Source organism: Staurois parvus, unplaced genomic scaffold, assembly GCF_062004578.1.
Source record: "Staurois parvus isolate SC_StPar_1 unplaced genomic scaffold, SC_StPar_1.0 ptg001132l, whole genome shotgun sequence".
In the NCBI taxonomy this organism is placed as follows: domain Eukaryota; kingdom Metazoa; phylum Chordata; class Amphibia; order Anura; family Ranidae; genus Staurois; species Staurois parvus.
The window spans coordinates 447015-472714 of record NW_028318928.1 but is presented as its reverse complement, the minus strand read 5'-3'; the positions used below and the strand labels follow the sequence as shown (position 1 = coordinate 472714).

Sequence of the window (25700 nt, the reverse complement as noted above, 5' to 3'; positions counted from 1 at the left end):
TGTGGTGTCTAGGAAGTTGACGTGTGTGTTTGAGTATTCCATTTTTAGTATGATTGATGGATGAAAAGTGTTCATCAATGAGTAAAATTGTTTTAGGTTTTCTTCACCTTCTGTCCATCTGATGAAAATATCATCAATATAGCGATAGTATCTGTATGGTTTTTGTTCCATGCTGTTCAGGAATTTTTCCTCCAGGTCAGCCATAAATAAATTGGCATATTGGGGTGCCATTTTACTTCCCATCGCAGTGCCCATACATTGAAGATAGATGTCTTTATTGAAAGCAAAGTAGTTGTGTGTAAGTATGAATTCAGTGAGTTGTGTAACATCCTCAGCCGTGTATTTAAACGATTTTATTCATATTATTAAATTATAATATCTTTGAGAACACAAAGAGAAAATCTACTTCAGTACAAAGAGAAAAAAACAAACAACCGTGTACCTCTAGTAACCACATACAACCCAGCACTAGAAGGAATAAGAAAAATAATCAAAGATTTACAACCCATCATAACAGAGGATGGAACTCTGAAAGAAATATTCCAGCAACCCCCAATACTGGCCTTCAGACAACCCCCCAACATCAGAAATAATCAGAAGGAAGTTTCCTACTGATTAGTTTATGAGGTCACAAATAATGGAAGCAAACCCTGCAATAAAAAATGCTGCAAACTGTGCAACCAAATCAATCCATCAAAAAGTGTCAGACACTCAAAAGGGATCTTTAATATCTCCAGATCATACAGCTGCACCTCCAGTAATGTTGTGTACCTTATCCAGTGCAGAAAATGCAGCAAAGGATCTTATGTTGGCAAAACAGGACAGAAGTTGCAAACAACGATGAATTTGCACAGACATACCATCAAGGAACATAAAGAAGATGACCTCTGCACACCTGTAGGACACCATTTTGCACAACCAGGCCACACAATGGGAGACCTCAATGTTTTAGTTCTGAAAGGAAAATTCAAATCCATTCAGGAAAGAAAAACTTTTGAACTAAGAATGATAATTCTATTTGACACAAGAGATAACGGCCTTAATTTGGACATGGGATTCCTCACTCGTTATCCAACAGTTTTATGACCATTAGCTAGCTTGACTCCCTCTGTGTGAGTGTAGTAACTCCCCCACCCTCGCTTTTGCTGTATCTTATCTGTAGCCTTTTTTTTTTCATCCCTTCTAACATTCTGCTTAAACTTTGTGATTTGTAATAGTATTGCTTGGACTTTGAAGGAGGGGACATACCCTGAAAGCTTGTCCTCAAAATTGTATGTTAGTGCAAATAAAAAAATTATCACGGACAATACTCAATTGTTTCTGTCACAAATGCACTAATACGGCTACAATCACCTCAAGCAATTCTTAAAGAAACTGGAGAGAATAGATGAATACAGTGAACTTCATATGAGGAGAGGGACAGAGAGGGAGGTGAAGGACCTGAAAAATGCTTTGAGGGGATAGGACGATTCCAACTCACTCTCCCAGACCTAGTGGAAAGTCAGATTCATGAAGCCAGGTTTCCGTAATTGCAAACAAGTTAAAGGAGTTTGTGACAAAAAAGGTCATGACAAAGATGAGTTTGTTACAGACAGAGCGGGCATTCCAGAGGGCACAGGAACAGGGGAGGCTAGTTACTATTCCTCTGCTTCCTAGAACCAGATTGTGTGGATAGTGGGTGCTGTTAGATGATAGGGGGTGCCGAGTGTGTTGATCAAAGGAAAAAGATGGCGGCCCAGGATTTGGGGAAATGTTTCCAGATGTTAGGAGAAGCAGAAGGGTGAGGGAGGTAATTATGGGAGTATGATTTATATGGAGGGATAGGTTCCAGTGTTCTGGAGATTTTATTAGTATGTGGGTTCAGAATTAACAGGAGTTGATAAGTACAGTAGTAAGGTGAAGACAGGAGTGAGGGTGATATATATATATATATATATATATATATATATATATATATATATATATATATATATGTAAGTTGTGGGGTGCAGAAGAGGATACAACTGTGAGAAGGAGGAGTAAGGAGTGCATGTTAGTGTGAGTTGGTGAGATGAAGAAGCAAACTGGATAAGAGCTAAAAGAGCTGGATGGGGAAACAGGTCACCTGTAGTCTGTTTAGTATTTGAAGTTGTCTGCTTCTTGCTTTGTGCATTTGCTGAAGTGCAGAGCCGAAGTGCAATACTCAATACTTAATACAAAAGGTCATCTCCAATGGCACTGACAAACACTCAGCGGTCTGCGGCCATATCTGAAGCATGCCTGAGTGTTTGTTTGCGCCATTGGAGGTGACCTTTTGCTCTTTGATTGCTATCGAGGACCACTTTCTTGGAATCATCGTTTAAGGTTCTTTATGCTTTATGACTCCTTTGAAGGTGAGAGCGCATGCTAGCAGGTGGAGGATATTTACGTATATTTTTACAGCACTGGATGTTTCACGGTGTGCACTGAAGATTTATTGTGGTTTTTTTTGGACTGCTATTACTAATTTTTGGGACTGATTCACTTTATCACATCAAACACATCATTAATATGTTCACTTCTGTCACCAGCACAATTAGCATTTTGTGCTGCCGTTACTGATATCTGTCATTATTTGCACCCATTCACAAGTTTTTTGCATATGTTGTGTTTACACTTGGGTGAGGGGTATATGTGTATTAATTTGTTGTCTTTCATATATACAGTTGTGTTCAAAATAATAGCAGTCAGACATCACTAACCTGATCAATCACTGTTTTTGGTAGAAATGATATTTCTACATGGCAAATAATTTACTAGCAGGTGTAGTAGAGTAATAGAAATCCAACAGACCCAACAGTCATGACATGCATGCTGCTGCTTCTGTGTAATTGAATCACTAACTGAAAGGGGCATGTTCAAAATAATAGCAGTGTGGAGTTCTATTAGTGAGGTCATTCATTCTTTGAAAAACAGGTGGCAATTATTGCCCTTATTTAAGGAAGGAAGGCAGCAAATGTTGTACATGCTGGTTACAGTGCATTTCTCTCTGAAATTCTGAGGAAAATGGGTCGTTCCAGACATTGTTCAGAAGAACGGCATACCTTGATTAAAAAGTTGATTGGAGAGGGGAAAACATATAAAGAAGTGCAGAAAATGATAGGCTGCTCAGCTAAAATGATCGCAAATGCTTTTAAAATGGCAACCAAAACCTGAAACACGTGGAAGAAAGCGAAAAACTACCATTCGAATGGATAGAAGAATAGCCAAAACGGCAAGGACTCAGCCAACAATCAGCTCTAAGAAGATCAAAGAAGGTCTAAAGCTACCTGTGAGTACTGTTACAATTAGAAGACGCCTATGTGAAGCCAAGCTATCTGCAAGAAGCCCCTGCAAAGTCCCACTGTTGAAAAAAAGACATGAGCTGAAGAGGTTACAATTTGCCAAAGAGCACATTGACTGGCCTAAAGAAAAATGGCACAACATTTTGTGGACTGATGAAAGTAAGATTGTTCTTTTTGGGTCTAGTGGCCGGAGACAGTTTGTCAGACGACCCCCAAACACTGAATTCAAGCCACAGTCCACTCTGAAGACAGTGAAGCATGGTTGCGCAAGCATCATGATATGGGGATATTTCTCATACTACGGTGTTGGGCCTATTTATCGCATACCAGGGATTGTGGATCAGTTTGAATACATCAGAATACTTGAAGAGGTCATGCTGCCTTATGCTGAAGAGGAAATGCCCTTGAAATGGGTGTTCCAACAAGACAACGACCACAAACACACCAGTAAACGTGCAACATCTTGGTTCCAGACCAACAAGATTGACGTTATGGAGTGGCCAGCCCAATCCCCGGATCTTAATCCAATAGAAAACTTGTGGGGTGACATAAAAAATGCAGTTTCTGAGGCAAAACCAAGAAATAGAGAAGAACTGTGGAATGTAGTCCAATCATCCTGGACTGGAATACCTGTTCACAGGTGCCAGAAGTTGGTTGACTCCATGCAACACAGATGTACAGCTCTCTGAAACAGTGCTTATACAACTAAATATTAATTAAGTGATTCAAAGGGAAGCAAAATCTTCAATATATAGTGAATGTTTGAGTTTGTAAAGAAGAATACAAACACTGCTATTTTTTTGAACAGTCTAATATTCACTTTTCTTCAATTTTTTTTAGAGGAACAACACAAATTTGATATATTTTTCTTCATGTTTTGATTTGAAATAGAATGTGTAGTGTTCCCAATGCATTTGTGTGTATGGAAATAAAAGCTATTTGAAAGATTTTGAGCTTTATTCACTTTTTTCAACACACTGCTATTTTGAACACAACTGTATATTATATATTTTTTATGCTTTATTGTTCATGCACTGAGTTGCACAGCACCAACATGATTTCATTTATTGTTAGCTGTAAACAGTGAGCACATACGGGAAAAATAAAAACTCTCAATTTAAAGAGCTAATTTTCCAAGGTTGAGAGCTACTCTCCAAGACTTAGACTGGAAGTGAATATTGGCATCGATGAACATAACACAAATGGGAGTTCTTCAAAAAGACTGTATGTGAACACACTGCAAAAAATAAACCCATGGGCAACAAGTTTAAACGGCTAAAAATCAAACCTATGTGGCTTACGGCCAAAGTTAAAAAAGCTATAGATAAGAAAAGAGCTTTAATTAAATATAAAATGAAACTATCATAGTTTAAACATTACAAAGAATATAACATAATATGCAAAAAGGGAAAATTGAAAACAAATGACAGATTGCAAAAGATAGCAGGACCAACCCCAAAAAAATTCTTCAAATATATTAATAGTAAAAAGGTCCGGTCCGAGCATGTAGACCCTTTACAAAATAATCTACAGTGGGTGACTGGGGACAAAGAGAAGGCAAATTTATTTAATACCTTCTTCAGCTCTGTGTATACAAAGGAGCATGGGGGAGCTCTTGTCCATAATGGGCATGGTATTGACACAGCTCCAGATGATCCACATTGGCTCACAACTGATATGATCTAAAAATATTTAAACAGTATAAAGGTGAATAAAGCACCTGGACTGGATGGCATACACCCACGGGTCCTTAAAGAATTGAGCTCTGTCATTTCAAAGCCATTGTTTCTAATTTTTAGGGACTCTTTAATGACTGCCATAGTACCACTGGATTGGCACAAGCCCAATGTGGTGCCAATATTTAAAAAGGGGTCAAAATCTTTTCCCAACTATAGAAGTTAAACTAACAGGTCTATAATTACTTGGTAGATACTGAAGAGTTTACAAAAGACCACATAGATGAGTTCTTGCTGGAAAAAAATATTTAACGCAACAGACAGCATGGAATCATGAAAGACAGAAGTTGTCAAACAAATCTGATTTCTTTTTATGAGGGAGTGAGCAAAACCTTGAACAGAGGGGTTGCGGTGGACATGGTATACTTGGATTTTGCAAAAGCATTTGACACAGTTCCCCACACACGGATAATGTGTAAGGTAAAGTCTATGGGCTTGGAAAAATCTGTATGTAAATGGATAGATAACCGGCTAAAAGATCATATTCAAAGTGGTTAATGATTCATACTCTGAATGGTCTAGGGTCATCAGTGGTGTACCCCAAGGTTCAGTGTTGGGACCCTTACTTTTTAATATATTTATAAACTATGACACCAAGCTGTGCAGTGGAATAATGTCCTTACAGGATGTCTCCAACTTACAAGCCGACCTCAATGCACTGTTTAATTGGGCAACTATGAGGCAAATGAGGTTTAATGTTGATAAATATAAGGTTATGCACTTGGGGGTAAGAATATGCATGCATCATACATACTGGGGGGGGTACAACTAGGGGAATCAATGGTGGAGAAGGATCTGGGAGTTCTGGTAGATCACAAGCTTAATAATGGCATGCAATGCCAAGCTGCGGTTTCTAAAGCGAGCAAAATCCTCTCTTGTATTAAAAGAGGTATAGTCTCTAGTACCCCGGGTACAAATCATTAGTAAGACCTCATCTGGAATATGCAGTTCAGTTTTGGACACCAATTCACAAAAAGAACATTGGGGAACTGGAGAAAAGTACAGAGAAGGGCAACTAAACTGATACGAGGCATGGAGGAGCTCAGCTATGAGGAAAGATTAGAGGAACTAAATTTATTCTCTCTTGAGAAGAGGAGATTAAGGGGGGATATGATCTCCATGTATAATACATAAGGGGGATATGATCTCCATGTATAAATACATCAGTGGTTCATATAGTGAACTCGGTGTAGAGCTATTCACCCTGAGGTCATCACAGAGGACAAGAGGGCACTCTTTATGTCTGGAGGAAAAGAAATGTAATCTCCAAACACTGAAAGCTTTCTTCACAGTGAGAGCTGTGAAAATGTGGAATAGACTCCCTCAAAAGTTAGTTCTGGCCAGCTCAGTGGATTGCTTCAAAAAAGGCCTGGATTGTTTCTTAGATACACAGAATATAACTGGATACTAACATTTATAGGTAAAGTTGATCCAGAGAATATCCGATTGCCTCTCGGGGGATCAGGAAGGAATGTTTTTCCCAGCAGGGGCAAATTGGATCATGCGTTGCTGGGTTTTTTGCCTTCCTCTGGATCAACTGTGGGTATAGGATTATAACTTTTTTTTTTTTTTATGGTTGAACTGGATGGACTTTTGTCTTTTTTCAGTCAGACTAACTATGTAAATTCACTTTTTTTTTTATTTCACTATTTTGGAATATAGTTGTCTGCGGCCACTTTGGGGGTCATTGCAGTTAGGGAGGTAGTGCAGGAGGGCCATCCTTATACTATAATAGCATTTTATAAAAATCGTTCTTTACCCACATTTTCTAGTTTTTTGCCACTGTCATGTGAGCTGGCCCCTTACTCTTTGGGTCTGTTGATGTACCTCAGTCACCCTGGCGAAAGTGTCAGGTCAATGTCCAAGCCAACAATGCCTCTAGGGCAGGGTTTCTCAACCAGGGTTCGATGGAACACTAGGGTTCTTCCAGCAGTTGCTAGCAGCTCATTGTGCAATCAGTATTTATGCCTCTCAGTTAAGTTCCCACTGACATCACTGATCTTTTTAGCCTTCTGTGGGGAGGAATCCTTCCCAATGACCCCAAATGTAAGCAGCATGCTTCACACTAATATATCATGAGTTGTAAATATAGTAATTTTTAGCAGGGGTTCCCTGAGACCGGAAAATAATTTCAAAAGTTCCTCTGTGTTGAAAAGGTAGAGAAAGTGTGCTCTAGGGTGTGGGATGTGGCCATGATGACGTCACGCTCTATAAGTAATGTTGAGACTCACATATGAGGGCCAACAACGCTGCTGCAAATTCAGTAATAGGACATTATTGTGGGCCCTACACAGGCAATGCAAGATTTCCATAAGCACTTGTAGAATCAACAGGTACATTTTAAAGGTGAATTTTCCAGAGAGAATTATTATGGCTTGGTTAGTCAGAGAATGGATATTTAGATATTCTTTGTTTTTTTAGTGTTCTACCTTAAAGCTGAACTCTAGCTTCAAAAATATCTCCCATTCTCCCAGAACCTACTATTAAAAAAAAATAGACATTATATATACAGTATATATTTCCAAGAGTCTTCTGGTGGTCCTTCCTCTTCTCCAGTGGGGGGGTCCTTCCTCTTGCATTCAGTGGTGTTCATACAATATAATGACCTACAGGGAAGGGGGGCAATAAGTGCAGTAATACTCTGAGCACAGGCTCTGAAATCTGTGGATCCATGGCACCCTAGGCTCAGTAGAAGTGGAATGAATTGCTCTGGCTGTCTTTCAGTTTGGAAGACATTTACTGTGTGAGGCAGCTCTGGATTAAAAATAAGAGCAGTTCTTGCTGCATTAATCAATTATTAGTCTGTAAATAAACTAGCAACATTATGCCTTAATGTGTAAAATATTTGCTTCTGTTAAACGTTTGCAGTGATAGATGCACATAAAGACATATTTGCTCATTTTATATACAGACACTGAGTCTTGCTTAATAGTAATGTTCAGTGATTGTGCTTCAATTCTTTATAAGGTGTCTCCGAGTCTATGGGTCAGTCCTTACCTGACTGAAAATAAGTAACATCCTCTATGGCTAACATTATATTACTTTTAATAACTCTATTGCCCAGTGATACTCTTTTGCAAGTTATTGAGCTCATCTAAGCAATTGCTAAAAAGTGAGAAAAATTCTTCCCAGCAATGGTGTGTGGGGGGACCAGCTGTTGGCAGAGAGGTGGTTGGTGGCAGCAGCACCACCCAGTAATAAAGTGTGCCAGTGATGTTAATGTGGGCTCCTAGGGAATGGGATTTTAAGGTGTCTATGAGGTGGGTGGCTCTAAACTGCGATGGGGGAAGGAGTTGTGTCTTGGTTCTGCATTTCCAAATGACATGACGAAAGACTTGGGCAGAAAATCTGGAGTGACAACTGGAGAGCCTTGTATATCGCATAGTACTGGGCGGCCATGTAGATTGCAAGGAACACAGCCCTCCCACCCATGGCTAATCCTCTGTCTGGTCTAGAAGCAGTAAGCAGCTCAATACATAAATTACTCAGTAAGAAGAAAAAGGTGATGACTGCAGAGGAGGGTGAGATGTATGAGCTGCCACAGGTGGTGAGCATTGTTGTGGACTTGCATGTGTGTAAGTGGCAGGCCTTCACCAGCCTACATTTTGTGAGTGTTCTGACGGGCTCTGGGGCCTAACAATTTCCAGGCCATAACATTTACGCAGCTTATATTTGGATGGTGAATTTGGCCTTAAACCTGAATATTATGCCTTCAAGGCAGTGGTAGCAGAGGTGCTATCTTTAAATATGAAAGGAAACCATACATGACCTAGTCAGCCAAAAAGGTGTAATGGCTATAGCCAGACCTTGATTCTCAGAAGGCTGCAGAGAATCCCTGCAGGAGGAGGAAAGGTATATACCATCCTGCCCCACAGTTTCTGGTCTGTGGTACCATGAGAAAAAACATGGAAAAGAGCAATTTCCTTCTAAGCCAGAGTTTTTCCATCAAGGTTCCATGGAACCTAGTGCTCCTCAGGAGTTTGCTAGGAGTTCCTTAAACTATGAGCAATTTATGCCTGTAAGTTCACCCTGACACTATTGATCTCTTTTTAGCTATGGGGGGTAATTCTTCCCAATAACCACAAGTGTAAGAAGCATTCTTTCCTCTGACCATCACACTAATGTATCATGAATTGTAGATATAGTTATTTTTAGCAGGGTTTCCCAAAGATGGGAAAATTATTCCAAGGGTTCCGCTATGTTAATAAGCTTGAAAAAGGCTGTTCTAGGCTAATACATCTGCTGCAGAAGTTCCACAGAGCTGGATAACTTGAAACAAATAAGTCCTACTCAGAAAAAGACCAGTTGCTGTCAATGAATCCTGCATCCCAGGGTGGTAAGAGGTCTCGTGATCCTGGAAATGACATTTCACACAGGTCTTCCACCTGGAACAGAAAAATGTTGCACTACCATCTTGAGAGACTACATATGAAACTGTTATATTGTCCATTTTATTCAGTGGCCACATAAAATGGGAAAGAGTACCTTCAAAAGGCACCTGTAGATCCAAAACATTGGACTGTCTAGGAATCGGACCTTGCCACCTGCCCTGAGTACGTTGGCTCTCACAATGTGTCCCGCAGCCCTGGAGACTGGCGGCATCTGAAGTAACTATGATCCAGGCTCCAGGACTATGGGGCTGGCCCCCTGTTAAGTTCACAGGAACTGTCCACCACCTCAATCTCACCCTAATGGTTTATGGGAGAAAAATGGAATGCAGTAAGGCTGACCGGTTCTACTAATGTAGAGGGCAGTACTGGATCTGATGTCAGTGTGCCCATGGCACTGCTGGGATGGTGGAGCATAACAAACTAGTGTAACTGAGACAATTACTGGCTGGGCAGGTTGATGAAAGCATCTCAACTGCAAATTTGCAAAGTGATCATAAAATCCAGTCTTTTGAAAAAAAAACACCCTACCTCTGTGCTGAGCTGAATTGTATTCTTAATAATCCAGATGCTAGGATGGAATAGGTGACTTTTCTGGGGGCTGACCAGCCACCCAAACCTGGTGAACATTTTGAACACTATCTCATCATGTTCAGTCAATGGGAAATCTGTACTCATGATTATCTGCATGATGCCTTGATCTTAGCAGATTCTAAACAAAATCTTAGAGGTGCTACCCGTCAGAGGGCTCATTGTGGAGGTCCTCGGGAGAGAACAGAGGCTGAAGGGTAAGTATAGAAATTGGTAATGGTTGTGACCTATTTTGAACTTCAGATAATTGTGTGTCTTCACCACTGGTACATGCAAATAGGCATCTGCCAGATTGACAGAAGCCATCCAAACTCCTGGCTGAACTATGGAAATTATTTTCTCCACCAATTTTATTCTGAAACTTTCCACATTCATAAAAATTAGTTCAGTCTCTTCAAGTCTAGAACAGGTCTAAATTTGCCGAACAATTTCTGAACCAGAAATAAGCGAGAAAAAAAAATACCTTCTTTCCTCTCTTGCGATGGCACTGACACAATAGCTCCTACCTTTAATAATTCTTTGAACTGTGCAGCAGCCATATTCCTAGAAAAAAGTCTCATGACAGAACTCTTGAAAAAGTCAGAAATGACAAAACACTTTGGGATGTGTTTTAGTGTGAACTGAAAGTGACATGACCTGAAGTGATGCCTGTCGAACAGCCAAGTGTTGTGGTGAGATTCTTTGTTTGTAGATTCAGGTGTTTACATAGTGGTCATGGTTTACAAATCATGAATAATGTGTTCTATTACAAGAATCTTTTTTGTAAGCTTTTTTTCTTTTCAAATACTTTTGGAATAATATTATTGCACTATTGGAGCTTTTTAACTTTTCATGATATATGATATACCTACCTTATATGAGAAGAATTGGAGGTGGGATGGTACCTGGTAATCAGTACATTGGTGTTACACACTATTGGTCTTTTAACAATTTCAAATATTTGTTGGGACACTAAAGGACTTTAGTAAGTCAAAGCTTAGTACTCTAAACAGCTAAACATGGATCTTTGAGATTGCACTACTAGCTTATGCAATAAAAAAAAAATCTAAAATTTCTTCTTCCCTTTTTCTATTTGCAGTCACATAATCCCAACATAAAATATACTGCGTTATTTGTATACCAATTTTAATGTTTGTCTGGAGATGCACTTTAGCGCCTGTTCCATCTACAGTAGTGACTGGTGTTTTTCTGCACTAGAAGAAAGCCAGTCACCACTAGGGACCCTCACATCCAAGGACTGGTAATCTGCAAAAAAAATTAACAATGGATTATGTTCCCAAAAAACAGGCAGAGGGCAAAGTATTAACCACAAATATTTCCTGTTGTCTCCCTGCAGTTGATCTTTCCTCATTACTAAGCTTACTATGCCTTGTTATGCACTGTGTCTATATGGAGGCAGCCATCTTGGTAGAGGCAAGATTTTTTTTTCATCCTTTTATCAAAGTCTCCAGCAAGAACAGTGAACAGCACAGCTATAACATCTCTAAAGATAAGCACTGAGAGGCAGCAGGTGATCTTACACTATATTATATACAGCTATAATGTTCTAAGCACCCTTGCATACCAGGAAGTGCACTTCTATTTATCAAGAGGAATACCAGAAAAAGGCATACTTAAAAGGCACTGCTTATACAAAATAGTTTCTGATAATCTAGCAAATCTTTATTTTTTGAATTCAAGTCTACTTTAATATTACCAAATGAAACCACATAACAAATGTACTACTTGCCAAAGGAGGGCAGCATTTTTTTAACAGCCCACTAATAACAGAGACTATGACAACCAAGAATCTAAGCAACATCTATATGGATTATGAATGCCATTATATATTCTGCCTTCTCTTATCTGTTGAAGATGTTTCCTCTCGAGAACCATTGTCACCCTGATAGTAAATAAGGGGAAAAAATCTCCCTCAGTAACAGTATAAACCCAAGTTCTAACCCTTCCTCACTCTTGAGTTTTGGGTGGGCATAACTTATGTAAACCCAAGGTCTATTTTTCAGTATGTTTAGAATAATGACTCACTTTATACAGTTTTTTAAAGTACAACCAAAGACTACCATCTCTGACTGAGCCAAATCCTCTTATCCCCAGAAACCGTGTACAACACTTAGAGAATCCTTACCAGGACCTCGCACAATTACTGCCAGGACAATTCCCTGAAACTATGCTGGGTATGTCCTCTGACCAAAAAATACTTAACCTCCAGCCTTTGAAGTGGCTAGTGCGGTGTCCTCTAGCCATCTACCTGTGAGCAAAAGCTATGATACTGGAGCCTGTTACCTATTGTTGCTGACCATTCTCTCATATTATACCTTCTTCATTGCCAACCCAGACTCTCCGCTTGCTGTTTGAACTTGGCAAGCAGTGTGTAGAGTAGTCAGGAGACAAGGTGACAAGAGAGCAGTCAAGACCCCTTGCTTGATCCTGACTATGCTCCGATCTCTGCATCTTATCCACCCTGCTCTCACATCCCCTTGGTGGGGAGAACCTCAAGGAGCACAACCTGGTGTCAGCTCACAACAGTAAGTAGCCTCAGGGCCACTAGGACTCCTAGCCCATTTCCATCAGGACCTCTGGTAAAGACCAGCTGGCATTTAGTCTTTGCATCTTGGGGGAACACACTTTACTTGCCAGGGGTGACAACCATAACACACTGCAGCTGTTAGAAGGGTTGCAGCAGCAGAGGCAGTGCTGTAAAGCCAGAAAGTAGGACTAGGTGTAGTCAGGTGTTGGATGACAAGTAGGTGTTGTCTTGCAAATTAGAAGTGACCACAATCCCTGAAAAAGCTTCCCAACCCACTCTAGTGCAAGCAGGTCCAGTCTGTCTAACCAAATTTCATATCTGGAGATCCTGCCAGTAGCAGCACTTTCTGTTGCAAATTAACAATGCTAAGCAACTGCCTCATAACATCTGCACCATCAGCATACCATGCATGTGCCTTTTGTTGCAGAAAGGTGTCTCACCAGGTTAGAAGTAACTTAGAGTTCTTCATTAGATTTAATAAAAGTAAGAGCTCAGGATAAATTGTGGAATTTACTACTGGATTCGTGAAATGCATTTATTAGTGCAACGAAAGCAACACAATCAAAGCAAAAAACTGCTACGTATTCAAACTCTAAATAAAAAAAGTTATACAAATAGTATATAAAGTAATTTGTAAAACACTTCATTTGAAAAAAAAGCATTTCATAAAAGACAAAAATTATTTTCTTACTGCATACACTTAATTATAAACAAATGAGGGTCTTCATATGATACAGCAACTATCCCAATGAAGCAAAAAAATGAAACAAGAAAACTAACAGCTGATGTAAAGTAGCTGACAGCATGATTTGTCAGTCCATGTCTTTTTGGTCACCTATGTGTCATTGCAACAAAGTACCTTCCCCCTCCTTCCCCCAGAATGCCTCCTCTTTCAGTTAGTGCATGCCACCCATGCCCCTTTTCTCCATGCCACAGTAACCAATAAGCAGGTCTGAGTACTGCCACAATAGGCAGGAGCATGCCTAAGCAAATACTGATTTAAAGAAATGTAGTATTGACACCTCGGAAGGGACTAGGCTGTGATTTAGAGATAACATATGTGAAAAAAAAAAGTTTTGAACAGGCAGCATTAGGTTACTGGATCTCTGCTATAACTGTTAGCTTGTTTGAAGTGTTTTCCCAATAGCTCTCTTAAAGGGTTAGTTCACCTTTCCAAAAACATTACCTATGCATTCCAGCTTCACTTGTATATTAAAAATAAGTCCTTAGTCAAGTCAAACCCTAAGCTTAAATCTACTCCCACGCCTATTATAAGCCTATTCTATCTACCCTGTAAAAGGAAAGATGCCTATACTTACCTAATATGAGGGCACTTTGGTCCGGTCACATGATTGAAGCCCAGCGCTGGCTTCAGTGTAAAGGAGGGACAACCAACAACAGATGCCCCATAGTAAGTCTGTGGGAGATATCATGACCCAGGCTCTGCAGTAGTTGTCAGCGATCTCTCCTCTTCACTGAAGCCGGTACTGGAAAGTTCATGTGAACGGACCGGAGCACCCTCATAATAGATAAGCATAGACTTCTTTCCTTTTATAGAGTAGATAGAATAGGCTTAGCCTGGGTTAACACAGGAGCAGTGCAGGAAATCGAATGTAATCCAGACAGGAATTGAACTGCATTCCTGTTCAAATCACATGCGATTTGTTGCAGGGCAATTTGAACCCATTCATTTTGTATGGGCTTAAATCGAACCGCATCCACACAAAAAAGGTGCAGGCTTTTTTTTTTGGCGCACCAGAATCAGATCATGTGGGTTTTCACACTCAAGTGATCCAATCCTGATAATTGCACTAAGCTTTGTGAACGGTTTTTTAGGTGTCTTTGGATTAAAATTGACACCTGCAGGCGCAATTTCAATGTGGTGCAAGAACCGCATAGGAATCCCTGCATTTCCCACACCGCATATATGTGAACGAAGGCTTAGAACAGGGATGGGATTAGAGCTTTGAGGTATACCTGTAGGCCTTGCACAACCTCTCCCCCAGTCTGTCCACAAAACTCCTAGAATGGGTAACCCCCTCTGCCTGCTGTTGGACACACAACCCTATCAAAAAGGAGTGCTCTGGTTTGTTCAAAACCTGTGCATGGCCTACTTGTAGCCTACTGCAGGCTCTCCTCTTTCCACAAAGCTCCTACATAGAGCAACCCTCCTAAGCAAGACCACCCAGTCATAGGACACATAGCCCCTTCGGAGGAGGAACAAGTGGTATGGCTTGATCAAAACCTGTGCAGTACACTCTCCCTCCTGCTGCAGCAGCGCCTAGGTGCAGTATTGTTCAACAGGGGGAAAGAGTGCACAGCGCAGGTTTTGGACAGGCTGGAGTTTCTGCATTGGTGGGGCCAAGAATCCAATGGCCAGCGGGGGTGAGGGGTTGGGAACCTGCCCACTTTAGAAGTTTTGTAGGCTAGAGGGAGGCCATTGCATGGCCTATTGGTATGCCTTGGAAATGATGCATCTACTTTAAAATCAGAGGGCTACATTTTATTATACTTGAGAAGCTGAAACACACAGGTATTTTTTTTTCTTGGAAAATGTGGTGTGAAAGCAAACTAATCTTTCAAATAATGGAGCTAACACTGTGTAAAATATCCTTGACACCAACAGTAAACTGTATTCATTGTGCAGTCCCCCCTGAACCCAAATCATTAAAGCTCACAATCACACAGAAAAAAAAAAAGAAAAAAAAAGGAGCATTTCTGCATTTATATTGAGTGCAGTATGTATTCAAGCACTTGCACAGTTGAATTCTTCATTAAGTCATAATACATAAAGCTTCATTTAAAGAGTATGCCCAGCCAACACTTTTTTATTTTTAGTAGAGTCTCCGTCGGGTTTTTAATGCTATCTGGAGCTCCATAAGAGAGATTCCCCTTCACTTTACTTCCTGTCAGGGTGACAATGGTTACACCAGCTAGGAGATGAGAGAAAATCTAGAGCAGCAACACAAAAGATATTTATAGCAGGGCAGGGATGTCTACAAGCACACTCAGCATTTTATTTCAGCCTGTGACTTGTTGCAAACTCTTTCTTAGTTCTTATCTGGGAAACCATTGTCACTAAGACAGGAAGTGAAAATTCTCTAAAGAAGCCCTAAATGGCTGAAGAACCCCACTATGTCCGAAATTAAGAAATACAAATCAATCCTGGAAATACAGATAAAGGTCTATTAGAGTCCAAGTCAACCGTCATTCTGCTTTCCTTAATACTGGTTTTAGGCAGAATGATGGCGTCATACTCCCCACACTGCAAGCTCCACAGGAAAGAATGGAAAACCCAAGTAATGGAAAGTATGATACCACTGCACTGCCTACAGAACCTCAGGTTAGGTTGGACAATATTCTCAAGGTATCTCCAGGAGGTTACAGTATCCTTTTAATTAATCAACCTAAACAAAATATCAGTTTTAGCTGAAGTCAGCTTTTAAGTGTTTTGAACAATCAGAACATAATTGGGCATAGAGACACTGATACATTCAGAAACCATTTTTATATCTATGATTTTTGTATATCCATAACATACCACAAGGATATCTTATCTGTATCTCCCTACCCATCCGTCAGAATCAATACTGAATGTTCTGACTACACCATATTGCATCTTGGATCTGGTCCTCGCGTAGTAGGCGGAGGGAGCGCAGCCCATATAGGAGTTGGCTTTTGGAGTTACCAATAAAGTTGTTTGAAAGAAAGGCCGGAAGACCTCCAAAACCATCACGTAACGTATAAAGGGGAACTCTGACTAATCCCATAACCTAAAGACAAAAAGAAAAAGAAAAAACTTAAAACTGGGTTATTAGGGACCATACCACGCATGTACAAGTGTTTTTGGTTAAAAAATTACCTAAAACCCCCAAATATTATATTTTATGAAATTAGAGGCACTGGAGCATAAAGTTGTGGCATTTACACTTTTTTATGTTGCACGATATTTACACAGCTGTTTATCGAACACAGATTTTCAGGACAAAATACACTAAAATAAAGTGCAAACAGACACAATATAATACCCTTCTCATTACAGTGAAATAGATGGCTGTAGAGCCACCCAGATGACTTTTACTGAACAGCTGATTGCCGGCTGTAACAAATGATACCAAGCTCATGGCTGCAGCTGCCAAGTGGTTTTAACCACTTCAATCCAGAACATTTTCATATGTGCTATTGGCATGTGATTAAAGGATAAAGCTCACCTTTTGAACATGTTACACCCTTATTTAGGGTGTAACATGTTCCAGTAACAGCAGCCCCTACCTGAGATCCCCCTCCCTGTGACAGGGGTCGCGGATACTTTCCCTGTGCTCGCTCTCATGATTTAACAACAGCGCAGCTGTGTGGGGCTCCGCCCACACAGCTATGTCATTGATTCATATGAATGAACGAACTACATCTACTGTCAGTCTCCATGGCCAATGGCTTGTGGTCCACAACAACCTGCAAGGGAGCTGGTGAGTGCCATCGGTTCTTCCTGCCATTCAGTATCTGCCTGCCCATATGAGGTATGGGCTGACAGTTGACAGAGTCTGCAGGTCCTGGCATTGCATCCACGATCAGCTGATCACAGGTGTAATGCCTTATAGCCTGCAATGTAAACAATAATAAATGTACACATTTTTTTACCTGCAAAAAGATGTGCATTTATTATTTTTTGCAAAAGGCGAACTTATCCTTTAATCTCAGCTAACGTGCAACAATCAGAAGAGCATTTAGCAAGCTTTGAGCATTATCAGCTTATATATTAAAATGTAACAGTACTGGGCATTTGTCTGCGGATGAATACTGCCCTAAATGTTTGTAACACTAGGTGCACCATCCAGCTACACCCAGCCGCAGCAGCCTTCAGCCTCTCAAATCTTGACAGGCTGCTGGCAGAGGTGCTGGAAAAGGCACCTGTGCCCTCAACTAAACACCAGAGCCCTGTGCACTGAGGCTAAATGCCCACTGTGCATAGGGCCTTAGACTTAAACCAAGCCACTCAATATATAAAGCCAGGTACATCCCTGCAACCATTCCAAAGGTTGGGCAGTGTTTATGCTTACAGAGTTTTACGGTTTTCTGTAAAGCCTGGTACATGGCAGGCATTACTATATACAGCAATGGCTATACACGTTACATGTATGGAGAATGCTTGAGCTTCACAGCCATTAAATGTGGTCAATCAGTAACTATACCAGAGCAGTGTAAAGCATCAATGGGTGGACCTTAAACTGGCTGGGAAAAAATAAACAGATTCCTCCATCCATACAAGCGAGGTGGATGAAAGAATCTTTGTATTCTGACAGAAGGGCGCCTCCACTGTAGAATATCCAATCAGCAGCTGCAGCCGACTGATCTAATAAAATTTTACACGTGGTTAAAAATGTGGCTACTCCCTGCTGAACTGGTTGAATTTTGAACCATATAAGGCCAGAAAACAAATTAAAAAAACAGGGGAACAGGTAGGATTTTTAATGTGGAAGTGAGATGCTTTGTCTCTTCTGTATAATGTTTTTTACCTACCTGTCAGTTCCCTGTAGAAATTTGGCAATGCCAAAGCTGACTGCACTCCTGTGCATACACTGGAGCAACATTATCCCCACCCAGCCAATGAAAGCAGGCAGTGACAGAGATCCAGAAGCCAGCCTCTCAAAGATGTCAGCAGCTGACAGGGACCCCCGGGACACCACATCGCTGGAGCCCAGGTGAGTTTAGTTCCACCTTAAAGCTAACCACACATATCTCGAATGTGAGCTGAATCCTGCCAAAGCCAGGAATCCGTGTCCGTACCACCCAGCTCAACAAACTTCAGATTAAAAATCATTAACAGTGATTGCAACTAATCAGATGCAGTTACTAATCAGGTATTCACATGATTGCAGGTGTAGTGGCCGGCAGAATACAAAAGCTGGCAGTGGTGATATCTCCACCCATTCTCTTTAATGTGGACGGGGGAATCAAGTAATTTGTCAGGTTTAGCCTGTGGGGCTGAATGATAGAAATCTACAGTACAAATGTATGGCTAGCATAGTTTATGCAAGGATGTAATATCACTTATTTGCAGATAAGTATGTGTGCATACCAGCCATTAAAGGCCAAAGTTCACCTTTGTAATAAAATGAACTATGCATATGCAAAATGAACTATAAAATGAACTAGGCCTCTTTACTTTTAAAAACATCTTGTAGCTTTAAAATTTGGAGTTTACCCACAGCTTGGCTGAAAAACCAGCGTTAAGAGTCATCTACACCATCCACCCTGTGTTCTGGGATGTCCCATATGTTTAGCCACACTCCCATCATCACTGGAACCCGCGCATGCAGTGACCCCCTCCTCACTGCAGGAGTTGAGCTCAATGATGCTGCGACAGAAGAGGAAGAGCAAACTGCATGTGTGAAAGACTGATTTTAATTAAACTTTTGTCCTACTGAACGCACATAGTCAACTCTGTATATGAAGTCACCATGATAAGAGTACTATGGAAATTTTTTAAAGCGCATCATCATTCAAAAATTAAAGTACTGCTCATCTCTCCAAACCTCTAACAAATTAAAATGTATAACTTGAGCTGTAAAAAAAAAGTCAACACTCCATACATTCCACACACCTCTAATCCATGGTCTTTTGCAAGGGCAGCCTCTTTTTCAATGGCTTCCATCTGTTCCACTTTAAGTTCTTTGGCATAGAAATGTGTGATGGCCTTCTGTGGCATCTCTCGGACCTGAGAACTCCTAAAATCCTGTTCAGTCACCTTTAGCGTGTTAAAAGAGGGGCCCAGTTCCTCTACCAATTCCCGATTCAGGCCGTCTTCCAGAGAAGTATCTCTTAGATCCACAAATCCTCCCGGAAAACCAAGGCGACCATCAAACCTCATCATCATCTGAGACAGAGAAAATATAAAAAACAGAAAGTCAACCCACTAAAGGATTAAATCACAGTGGTTTAGCTCAGATTGTACTGCTAACTGTTGCTGTGGACGGTGACTGTGGACCAACCTTTCTCTACTTTTTTAATATGAAGGAACACATGAAATAATGCTCCAGTCTAAGACCACCTCTCTTTTTTGCTAGAAAATTACTTAGAACCCCCAAACATTATATATTTTTAAAGCAGAGGCCCTAGAGAATAAATTGATGGATTTTGCAATTTTTTATGTCACATGATATTTTACATGCAATGTTCTGGGAAAAAATACACAATACATAAGCCAATCTTTTGTAAAATATAAATGATGATGTTGCGATGAGCAAAGAGATACCAAACATGTCACTCTTCAAAATAAACAATGATAAACAACATCAATTTTACTAGCCATAGGCGAGGCTTTAAAAGCATTTACAGGTTACCACTTTAGATTTACAGAGGAGGCCTGGTGCTAAAATTACTGCCCATGATCAGACATTCATGGTGATACCTCACATGTGGGACAATTGCTGATTGCGTGTGAGCGGGACCGACACGTGCGTACACCTTTTGCATGCAAGCATGGGGGACACAGGGGCACTTTAATTCTTTTTTTTCTCTTTTTTAAACTGTCATTTAAAAAAAAAAAAAAATGTTTTCCTGTTTTTGATTACTTGTATTTCTTTCACAAAGAAAGTACACATTGCTTGTAACAGTAATATGCATAAGACAGGTACACTTTATGGAGGAATCTGTGGTCAACAAGACCAAAAATCCCTCCTCTGCGATTCAAAGCATTCAATCGCACCAATATCAGTGTGATTGAATACTTTTGTCTTTTTAAAAATGGTGCTAATTGTTTCCAAGTAAACTGGATGTGATGTCAGGTCATCGCTTCTGCTTACTATTTAACGGAGCCAAACAAAGCCGATCTGGTCTTTATCTTTGTAATAAATGGCAGTATTCTTCTGCTTGAAAAGTGCAATTGGTCCTCTAGGAAAGGATGGGGAAGGGGTTAAAAATAATTTTTAACTAGTAGTGATAATTCTTCCATAAAGCAGAACTTTAACCACCTCCCGCCAACCATACAGTCCAATTACGGGAGCAAGGTGGTTCTCTCGTTCTGGGAGGACATCATATGACGTCCTCCCATTCTCACCACGCATGCGCGGCCCTGGGAAAGTGCAGTGCGGCGATCGGCGGTGCGCTGGGTCCCTCGGACACAGCGGATCACCGATCACGGAAAGAGCCAAAGATGTCGGCTCGGTCATTTGATCAGCTGTGTCCAATCACAACTGATCACATGTAAACAGGGAAATGCCGGTTATTGGCATTTCTCTCCTCTCGAGCTGTCACGCTGACAGCTCGAGAGTCGGTAATCGGCTTTCCGGGGAGGGGACATGTACACTGATCATCAGGGCACTGATGATCAGTGTGCCCTGATGATCAGTGTAGCCCCAGCAGTGCCACCTGTCAGTGTCCATCAGTGCCTCATGTCAGTGCTCATCAGTGCCTCGTACCAGTGCCCATCAGTGCCACATTATCAGTGCCTACCAGTGCACATCAATGCCACATTATCAGTGCCCATCTGAGCTGCCTTTCAGTGTCACCCATCAGTGCCAGTCAATGCCGCCTACCAGTGTCCATCAGTGCAGCCTATCAGTGTCCACCACTGCAGCCTCATTAGCTCATATCAGTGCAGGAGAAAAATCACTTACTTACAAAATTTTATAACAAAAACTAAGAAAAAACATTTTTTTTTCACAATTTTCAGTGGTTTTTGGTTTGTTTAAGAAAAAATAAAAACCCAAAAGTGATTAAATACCACCAAAATAAAGCTCCATCTGTCACAAAAAAATGATAAAAATTTCATATGGGTACAATGTTGTATGACTGCTCAATTTTCAATCAAAGTGCGACAACGCTGAAAGTTGGAAATTGGCCTGGGCAGGAAGGGGGTATAAGTGCCCTGTAGGCAAGTGGTTAAAAAAACAAAACTGCTAGCAGGTAAATATTGATAGTCTAGAAGACTCTAAGAGGGCTTTTTATATAAAAAACAAAAATAGTTGGATGAAGGTTACATGCATTCCCCAGTTATGAATTCTGACTGTATTTTGCCTAATATGCTGAATTCCTGTGATCAACAGCTGCCCCAAGTACATGCGCAAACGTATGGTAGGGCTCAGATCCAGAGAGAGCCCTGCAGCACGACTGTGCATGGGCCAGGCTGCCCGGTATCTGTGCATGAACAGATTTTGTTGTGCATCTGCGAAGACTGCTGATAGGGCAGCTAAAAACCTCCCGTGTTTTGTGCCTGCGCAGCATTTTCACGGCATGTGCGCCAATACGCTCAGGGACTCTGTCAGGACCCATCTGCGCATGTGCCATGACCAGGGGGGCATAGCCACATAAAGAAGCGGACCAAAATTCCACTTTAAAGAGACACGGGGCTGAGTGGGAATGGCTTACACAGAATAGGTTCAGAATTCGTTATGGCTGGGTGGATGCTTTTGACATTCGTCCAACTATCTGCACTGCGATTAATGTGGAAGTTCAAACTAAATCTATCTAAGCTTAACTCTGCTGCCACTTCTAACTCCTATACTCACCACCCTGTAGAAGGAGGATGCATATACTTACCTATTCTCAGGGCACTCCAGTCTGCTCACAGGACCTCCCCAGTGACCATCTTCAGGGGTCACTGGGGAGAAGAGATCGCTGACAACGGCTAGAATTTCAGTGTGATGATGTCACTCATAGGCTTCCCATCTGTTTTCAGCAGTCCCTCTTCTAGACTGAAGTCAGCACTGTGACCTGATCACGTGACAGGACCCCCCCTGAGAATAGGCAAGTATAAGCATCTTCCTTCTACAAGGCAGGTAAATAAGGGGGTGGGAGCAGATTTAAAGTAGAACTAAAAGTAAAAAGCTTTTTTATTAGTTTTGGAGTGGAGAGGGATTAGAACCCATGTTAGGTTTTTATTTCTGTCTGTTTTCTCTCTATTTGTCCTGCTTAGGGTCATTGAAAGTGAACGTAACAGAAAATCCAAAATTTTGGGTTGTCACCAGTACAGGAATAGAGGGCAGATCTTCCAATGGGGACATTAGTTTTTGTGACAAGTCAGGATTTCATTACTTTGCAGGGCTTTCCTCTTACTTCCTGTTGTGGCTATGGGACAGGAAATAAAGGGAAATCTCCCCAATGAGACACAGATGGCAAAAAACTGACAAGGGTTATAACCCTTCATTACTGATTCAACAATTAAATGAAACAGTTTTGCCTATAGTTCTACTTTAACGTGTATTTTAATGAGCTGCACACGGAGGACCCGCGCACACCCGCACATACTGGAAAAAGGAAAGAAAATCCAAAATTTTAGGTTGCCACCAGAACAGGAATAGATGGGAATCTTCCAGTGGGGACATTAGTGCTCGTGACACCCTGGAATTCAGGGATTTCCTCTCACTTCCTGTTTTGGTTATGGGACAGGAAGCGAATGGAAATCTCCCCTATGGGACACTGGTGGCAAAAAATACTTACAGGGGTTCTAACCCTCAAGGGAGATACAGTACTTACTCTATCAACATTGAAGAAAAAAAAAAAAACATTTTGACTTCTACATTTTTTTTTTTTAATGAACTGCACACTGAGGTCCCATAGATACCTGCACATACCGGGAACAGGAAAGAAAATCCCAAATTTTGGCTGGCACCAAAAAAGGAATAGAGGGAAATCTTCCAATGGGGACATTAGTGCTGGTGACTCCCTGGGATTCCCTCACTTTGGAGGGATTTCCTCTCACTTCCTGATTTGGCTATGGGACATGAAGTGAAGGGAAATCTCCCCTACGGGACACAGATGGCAAAAACAAAAAAACTGACAGGGGTTCTAACACTCTCTTACTCTGCCAACAATGGTAAAAAAAACATTTTGATTTTACTTCTACATTTGTTTGTTTTTTCTTATTTTTTTCATGAAATGTACACTGAGGCCCCATAGACACCGGCACATATCAGGAACAAAAAAGAAAATCACAAATTTGGGGTTGTCACCAGAACAGGAAGGGGGAGTCTTCCAATGGGGACACTAGTTCTGGTGACACCCTGGGATCCCCTTACTTTGGAGGATTTTCCTCTCACTTCCTTTTGTGGCTATAGGACAGGAAGGGAAATCTCTCTCTCCCCCCCATGCGTAGCTGCACATTCCAGGAATGCACACAGAAATGCATTTTCCTGGAACATGCATAAACCGCTTGTAATACTTGCTGTGCCATTAGAAATTAATTAATACAGGCAACAGATGTGCGATCTTTTGGGCAGGAAAAACAGCATCAAATGTGCCAAAAGGCTCATAAAAAAAAAAAACGAAGCTTAACGCCTGCAGCTTCTTTGGCGCATTTGTCGCACGTATGAATGAACACATTGTTCACAAAAACATGCGCTGCTACCACGCTGGGTGTGACCGAGGCCTGAGAGTCACACGTGTGCAGCTCAGCATACAGAGGGCAGAAATGCGTCGTCTCAGCCTGGCCAATCCAGACAGCTGAAGACCCCGAACCCGGAAGATGATGGTGGGGGTGTTTAAAAATGTCAGAAAAAGGAACGACGAGGGAGAACGCAGAGCACAGCACCGGAGGGGGAGCTTTATAGGGTGACAACAGGTGGGAAGGGGTCTCCTCATATAGAACCCATTGCCAGGCTCTCAGGGGATAGGTCTTCTTTAGCTCCCCCCATCCCCCTCCGCTCACCAGCACAATGTATCTGATGGGAACACGGTCGAAGAGTTTGGCGCTGGTCGGCGCATACAGCATGACATGGCAGGCATGTCTGTATCCGTCCAGCTTCATGGCCTCCTCCCGGGACACATTCCGTGGACGGGGCCGATCCTCCGGCGAGCTTCTGTAAGGTTGAACGTACTGAGCCATGTCACTCCTCCCCAGCAGGCACACACATGCAAAGCAACTTCCGCAAACACCGCTCACATGACCAGAGCAGCCAATCACAACGCAGGGCGACCATAGAAACGCCGGAACGATTGACCGGGGAGAAATAAAAGAGCTGTGCTCCACAACAGCGCCATCTCTGGCACGTCTAGAGCGGTACTTGACATTGTGCACAGCTCCAACTAACAGCTGCCCAGGAGTGCTACGTGACATTGTGCACATCGCCACCTACTGGCACAGTATGGTCAGTAGGGTCAGTATGGCGGACGTTTATTTTTAATAAAAGTTGAGTAACAAAATTCAGTTATAAATACACAAAAATTATTTAAACGCTTCCTGACCGTCCTATAGCAGAAGTACTCCTACAGGACGGCCGGGCTGCACAAAATCACGTATATATACGTGATTGTGTATCTCTATGTAGGGGGCGTGCAAGCGCCCTACCGGCGCCGCCGTTGGCACCTTCAGCTGTCGATGACCAGGTCCCAGCTGGTGATTCCCTACCAGCGTCTGGCAATCTCTGAGTATCACCGACAGGGGAGAGGTCTGTATGTAAACAATACAGATCTCTCCCGTCAGCTCATGCGCACTGCTTTGTATGGCTCTGCATAGCACAGCCATACAAAGCAGTGTGCTTACAGTGTAAAGCACACACAGGTGATCAAATACCACTGAAAGAAAGCTCAATTTGTGGGGGAAAAAAGGACGTAAATGTCATTTGTGTGCAGCGTTGCATGACCGCGCAATTGTCAGTTATAGTAACGCAGCAACGTAATGCAGAAAATGGCCTGGCCAGGAAGGGGGGGAATCTTCTGGAGAGCAAGTGGTTAATCATTCTCTGGCCACTTGTGTTAGAAATACAAATTTCCTATACACACTATATTTGATGGGAATCCTTATTTTTATTATGGGGGTTCATCAAATATAAAAACTTGCGAAACACAAGTATTGTAAAGCCAGGAGGACCTTACCTGTTGTAGATGGGCCATCCTCCCTATCATATGGCAGAGCACATACGGCCAGTATTCTGTTTCGACATCCTGGTAGTATTGGATGTCTGTACAGAAATGGGGATGTCCATTCACACACAGAGTCGGTGGTTTGGCCCTGCCCCCTCTTTTTCCTCATTGGCTCACTGGCTGTGATTGACAGCAGTGGGAGCTATTGGCTCTTGCTGCTGCCTCAGCCAACAAGGAGGGAGAATCCCCGGAGAGCCAAGGCTCTTGTGCACATTTCTGGATCATGATGGGGGGCTGAAGGGGCTGCTGTACACAGAAGGTTTTTACCTTTATGAATAGAATACATGCAGTTAAAAAA

The 25700-nt window shown here is 41.6% G+C and overlaps 1 protein-coding gene across 2 annotated transcripts; it reads right to left on the bottom strand.

Moving 5' to 3' along the window:
• Positions 1-11148: 11148 nt before the first annotated feature.
• On the bottom strand, positions 11149-24426 carry LOC149439378 (U8 snoRNA-decapping enzyme-like). 2 transcript variants are annotated; one of them, XM_089659100.1, is made up of 4 exons: positions 24189-24426; positions 19146-19418; positions 16086-16317; positions 11149-11262 (listed from the first exon to the last, which is right to left on the bottom strand). In XM_089659100.1, exons 1-3 carry the CDS (start codon positions 24363-24365, stop codon positions 16129-16131), a joined length of 639 nt encoding a protein of 212 aa, XP_089515226.1. In that variant the 5' UTR covers positions 24366-24426; the 3' UTR covers positions 11149-11262; positions 16086-16128. The 2 variants fall into 2 exon arrangements, with proteins under 2 accessions (XP_089515226.1, XP_089515225.1); XM_089659099.1 differs by lacking the exon at positions 11149-11262 and having other exon boundaries at positions 13066-16317.
• Between the last annotated feature and the right edge of the window lie 1274 nt (positions 24427-25700).